The following is a 6,257-nucleotide window of genomic DNA, read 5'->3' as shown; positions in this document are numbered from 1 at the left end:
TTAACAAACCACTACCCTTATTATACTTAATTAATCAATATTAACAATCATTAATTTCTTTTAGGCTTCTTTTACAGCTTTATTTAGTACATCTGAGGACGAGGAATAGGAAATGGAACAGTGCGAGAGCAGCAGTAGCTGCTGCGCCGGTGATACTGATGAGGTGTACGATGTCATCTCTGGCTTGGTAAAACTGAAACTAGAGCTACTCCCCGGTTTCTGTGCATCGCACCAAGGTGGTGGGTCCTGTCGGATTTCCCTCAGCAGTGCTGCCACGTCTTTCATGGTGGGCCTATCTTCGGCGCGATTGCTAGTGCAGAGTAGGGAAATCCCCAGCACTTGAAGCATCTCTTGTGTCTGCGAGTCCGGTCGTCCTTGGAGCTTTGGATCAAGAATCTCCAATGGGTCCCGCTTGCTCTTCAGGTGATCACGAATCCATTGGACCACGTGTTGTTCATCTGTGAACGTTGGGTCCACCGGTTTCTTCCCCGTTATGATTTCTAGTAGGACCACTCCGTAACTGTAAACGTCGCTCTTCTCTGTGATCTTCATCGAACAACCATACTCTGCTATTCCGATTAAAGCTTGAGTTACTACTTTAATGGATAATCCCAAATTTATAAATTAATTGACAAACCCAGAAGAAAAAATTCATGGGGAACTAACCAGGAGCAATGTAGCCGTAAGAGCCTGCAAATTGAGGACTAGCGGAGAAGGAGCCATTGTCTTCTTCTTCGACGAGCCTGGCGAGGCCAAAGTCTGCCAAGCAAGCTTCGTATCGCTCCCCCAAGAGAATGTTATGGGCTTTCACGTCCCGATGGATGATGCCAGGCACGCAGTCGTGGTGAAGGTAAGCCAAACCCTCCGCCACCCCCAAAGCAATCTTGAACCTCGTCTCCCATTCCACCGATGAACCCGTGATTCCTCCTTCGTGCAGCAAAGCCCCTAACGTTCCGTTCGGCAGGTAATCGTAGAAGAGAAGCTTTGTCTTCCGGTTTGTGCCCCAACCCAACAGCCTTACTATGTTTCTGTGCCGTATCTTCGCCAGCGTTGTAATCTCCGACGAGAACGCTGCCGCCGATGATGTCTCCGACGACCGGAATTTCTTCACTGCAATCGTGAATCCCGAAGAAGTAATGTTGGCCCTGTAAACCACCCCAGAACGTCCCTTCCCTACGATGTTGTTAGGGGTTAGGCACCTCGCTGCGTCTGTGATGGAAAAGTCGAGTTTCTGGTAAAGTGTGAACTCCCATGGTGGTGCCATCTCCATGCCGTCGTCACCATCCACATCACTGTCACGGTGTCCACCGAAGCTACCGTGCCGCCTTCTCTCCCTCAGAATGATACATAGCGCCGCCAGCAGGAGTGCGCACGCGGCGGACAGTAACACTATCATCGCCATCCGAGCTGCGTGGCGTGCCGCGTCGCCTCGTTCGTAGGAGGCGCAACGGTTGCCGGGAAAGCAGAGGGATGGGTTCCCTGCGAGGTCGCTCAACGGAAGCTTCGTGAAGAAGGGTGTGTTCGGTACTCTCCCAGTGAAATTGTTGCATGATAGGTTGAGGATCACCATATTCTGAAGCCCGGCGAGAATTTGAAGTTCGCCGGAGAGCTGGTTGTGGGAGAGATCGAGGGCTCCGAGCTTACTCAACCCTGAAAACTCTGTCGGAATCTTGCCGGAGAGTTTGTTCCAGCTCAGGTTTAATGCGATCTCAAGTGACGGAATCTTACCCAGACTCGGCGGTATCTTACCGGAGAGATAGTTCTGGCTCAGGTCCAGTAGCTGGAGTTTGGTGCATGTCCCAATATCTCCAGGAATCGGACCAGTGAATCTGTTCTTACTGAGAATGAGTTTGGTGAGAGAACTCAGCGCTCCAAGACTCGGAGTTAAAGCTCCTCCTATCAAGTTGTCGGAGACGTCGAGGTATTGGAGGGAAACCAAGTGGTTGAAATTCTCCGGTAAGCTTCCGGTGACTGCGTTGGAATGTAAGTCGAGGAACGTCAGGTTCCGGCAACCGGATATTTGGGGTGGTACGATACCGGTCAAACGGTTGCAGCCGAGATCCAAGAAATTCAAATTAACTAAATTCCCAATCTCCGGCGGGATTGGTCCGGTGATCTTGTTATTGTTGGCTCTGAATCGGATCAGAGAACCGCATTTTCCGATATCTGGAGGGATTACACCGGAGAGGTTGTTCGATAGAAGTAGAAGCTTGTTCAGATTCTGCAACTGGAAGATTCCTCTGGGAATGGGACCCGTTAGACTGTTCTGAGATAAATCAATGGCTTCGAGATTCTGGCAGAGAGCAATCGATACCGGTATATTCCCTTCGAGCTTGTTTGCCCATAAGAACAACACCGTCAGATTCGGGATTTGCCCAAATTCCGAAGGAATAGTTCCTGTGATTTGATTGTTGTCGAAACCGATGTGATTCAGATTCCGACAATTACCTAGCTCCGGTGGGATCCTTCCAGAGATTTGATTTACGCTTAATTGAAGCTCCTGCAACGAACTCAGATTCCCAAATGTCTGTGGAATGCTTCCTGTGATGGAATTCATGGACAGATCAACCACCAACAAATGGTCGCAGTTCCCCAGCTCCGGTGGGATGACTCCCACAAGGTTGTTCTGCCAGAGGAGCAGGTTTCTCAGATTACGCAGATTCCCCAATCGAATAGGAATGGACCCGGTGAGTTCGTTCTCGTACAAGTAAATGTTCTGCAACTCGCTACATTCGCCGAGCTCGGGAGGGATTTGGCCTGAGAGTAAAGTGGTGTAGATTGCCAGAGTCTGAAGCTTCTTGAGCAGACCTAAACTGGGAGGGAGAAACCCAGAGATGCTCGTCTCTGCAAGGCCTAGCATTACCAAATCACTGCAATACCCAATCTCCTTCGTTACTGAACCTTGAAGATTCTTGTTCCCACCAGCTCTAAACACTTGGAGCTTCTTCAAGCTACCTATGGTGGTTGGGATTATACCGCTAAGCTGATTATCGTAGAGAATCAACCATGTCAAGCTCGAAAGGTTCCCAATTTCAACAGGAATGGACCCCTCGAGGCGATTGGAATTGAGATACAATCTCTCGAGCTTGGCCAAGCTGCAAATCTCACTGGGAATTGCGCCATTCAAGGCATTGTCGCTCAAGTCCAAGTGAATCAATTCATTAAGGCCACCCAGCTCTTCAGGTATGGAACCAGTGAGATTCGTCCCTGACAGAACAAGTTTATTCAACGACTTCAATGAAGCTAGATTAGAAGGAACAAGGCCTTGCAGATCCAAGTACCTCAAATTGAGTTCCACTACTTGCTGCAAGTAGTTGCAGGAGATCCCAAACCAATTACAGGGGCTTACATCTTCTGGGTTCCAGTCATTTAGGACTTCCACGGAGCCATTCAAGCTCCTCTTCCATGAAAGAAGTGCTTGACCCTGTTCATTGACGGAGAAAGCCAGGAAGGGCAGGAAGAAGGAGAAGAAGAAGAAGAAGAAGAGGTTCCATCCCCGATGGTTCTTCACAGGCATTATCACTGCTACGAGTGTGGGGAAGAGCAGGATTGGGAATGGCAGAGAAACCAAACCATGTCTTGTAGCTTTTGTTTTAAAAATTGAATCCAAAAACCCAGAATCTCCGGATCCAAGAACAGCTTAGACCATGAAGTTTGTGCAGAGAGACATGGAATTTAGATGTTTTCCATTTGTTTATAGGGGAAAGCAAAGATGGGAGATGGCCCGGTGGGGGACGAGCGACACGCAGAGACGGGCCTATATTATCTTATTTTAGATCACTTTTTCTCTTTGTGGAACCTTAAATTAAACAGAAAAAACTGTGAAATGTCTCCCAAAGCCCAAAGGATCAATTCAATTTATTGTTTATGAAAGCCTCAATTCAATTTCTCTCCTCACATTTCATATACTGAGATGGTCCAGGGGAACATATCAGCTACGTCTGGATTTTGGGAAGAACGTGAAGGATTGGATACTGGTATCGGGTACAGTATCGGTCATTACTCATTACTAATATGGATACTGATATGGATTGACTGTATCAGATCTGCGATCGATTTGAAATCAAAAAGTCACTTTTCGATATAAAAAATAAAACGACAGAACAGCCCTTGATGTGTGACTACTATGCCAACATGCGGGTCGATTGAAAGGAAGGCAAAGGCATTGAACACACGGGGTTGGGTGGTCTTTTCACATTCCTTTTGTCTCAACTTAGAGGGCACAAGGGACCGTCTTTTTTTTTTTTCTTCCAAAAATCTACTTTATTTTTTTATCAATGAGTAGGGGTGTCAATGGTTTGGTTTAAATCGGTTTTGATTTGATTTTATTGGTTGCGATGTGAGAATGAGTAAGCCCAAAACATGATCGAAGGGACACCGATTTTGATTCGGCTTCAGTTTGGTGTTGGGTTATTTCGATTTCCCTTATCAGTGTACTATTGAGTTCAGATTCTCAACTACTTGCATAAACCAAAATCCTAGACTCTCAATTCTGGGCGCTTCTGTTAATTACTCTTGTTGCAGAGGAGTGATCACATCAATGGAAGGCCTTCTTGTGTTGGAATGATGGAAATGGATCACACCTCCATGATTGCTTCGTCACATGAGTTTTCTACCCATGGAAATGGAAGCCTCCAGTTGTTTTGTGATCTAATCAACCAACCAAAATGCAGCAAACAAGAAAAAACAGCACCTCTCCCATGCACTTAGTTCCACACAACAAAACAGGACCAATACAAGTTTAAATGGTTATAATAAGAGATTGTATATCAACTATATGTGTTAGATGTTCAAAGACATGAGCACGTGAGACCATCTTTAACAGAAGGCAGAATCACAGCCAACAAGATCTCATCTGGTCTTTAGTGTTGTGATAATTAATAGTAATATTCGTGTTGAGTGATCTCTGGTCATGTGATAGATTATTCTATTCCTTTTATATAACGTTAATCATTACATAAAATAATGAATAAATTTGGACTGTGTGAGAGAGAGAACTTTAAGTTTAAGGGAATACTTGGACTCTTTTTATGTTTTTGAGGTTATTCACACATGAATGTTTAATAATTTTTATTATTTTTCCTGAAAATTAAATGATTCTCATTTAATTCTGATATGATTCAATCTATATTAAAATAAATAGAACTTAATACCTGTGATTAAAAAATATATATATTTATTGATTGGAATTTTTGACATGAGACTCTCATAATAGAGAGAACTGAGACGGATTAGAATTTTTTTTTTTTGATGGATTAGATTTGATAATATTATTTTAGAGGGCCAAACGGTCCATGGCGTGTTGGTGTGTAGGACAGGACAGCTTTTTATATGATTGTGATAGGTTTTGTCGATGGGCAACGGCCAAGGGCAAGGGACAACGACCACCCGACTCACCGCCCCCCCCTCCCCCCTCCCCCCTCCCCCGGGGGTCGCGGACCTCCCCTTGCCTTTCCATCCCTTCACAAGTAATTAAAGTTCTATCTCCATGATCCTCCCACCTTCCCGTCAATCCTTCCCTCACGTGCATGGCATAAGGTATTTGTATCGTATTGACTGTATTAATTGATACGTAATCGATATTGATGGTATTGATACATATTGAATGTATCAACTAAAAAGTAATTTATTTTTAAAATTGTACCTGATACTAGTCTAATATAGGTCGATTCTAGCTGATCCCGGTACTGATACAAGCACAAACACTGATTCCTAAAACCCTGCTTATGTGTGGGTTACTTTACCTTCACCCTGAGCTAAGGATGTGAATTTGAAATAAAAATCGTTTATCAAAATCGAATCAAGCTGTTTACATCGAAACAACAAAATTGTTTAGTAAATGGTTCGATTCTGATTTCAAGTTTAAGACCGATTAGTTAAATAGGTCGGGTCGATTTTAATCGTTTAACTTGTTGGTTTCAAACTGAATTGACACCGTAAAAATCAAACTGTTTAAACTGTCAAAATCAATTCGATTAACCCGTATAACAATTAAATATTTGATTGTTTAAACAAAACATAATAGTTTAATTTAGGGAATAATAAAGGACCATAGAGGCTGTCCAAGTCTATTCAATAATTTACTCCTATTATGTAGTTATGGAGTTAAATCCTTGGCCCAGACATCTTGGTTAACCCAAATATATATATATATATATATATATATATATATATATATATACATATATATATATATATATATGTTCAATGCCTCATTTAATTTGATATAAGATTGAAGCGTTTATTAATAAAAGTAA

General features: G+C 43.4%; 1 protein-coding gene across 2 annotated transcripts; it reads right to left on the bottom strand.

The window, feature by feature from the left end:
* LOC122080025 (leucine-rich repeat receptor-like serine/threonine-protein kinase RGI4) lies at positions 1–3,807 on the bottom strand. Of its 2 annotated transcripts, none has more exons than XM_042646881.1 (2): positions 667–3,807; positions 1–569 (listed from the first exon to the last, which is right to left on the bottom strand). In XM_042646881.1, exons 1-2 carry the CDS (start codon positions 3,515–3,517, stop codon positions 61–63), a joined length of 3,360 nt encoding a protein of 1,119 aa, XP_042502815.1. In that variant the 5' UTR covers positions 3,518–3,807; the 3' UTR covers positions 1–60. The 2 variants fall into 2 exon arrangements, with proteins under 2 accessions (XP_042502815.1, XP_042502816.1); XM_042646882.1 differs by having other exon boundaries at positions 1–566.
* Positions 3,808–6,257: the final 2,450 nt, after the last annotated feature.

This window comes from Macadamia integrifolia, chromosome 5, assembly GCF_013358625.1.
Source record: "Macadamia integrifolia cultivar HAES 741 chromosome 5, SCU_Mint_v3, whole genome shotgun sequence".
NCBI classification, from domain to species: domain Eukaryota; kingdom Viridiplantae; phylum Streptophyta; class Magnoliopsida; order Proteales; family Proteaceae; genus Macadamia; species Macadamia integrifolia.
Note: the sequence above shows the minus strand (reverse complement) of the source record. Positions and strands in the feature narration are given on the sequence as shown.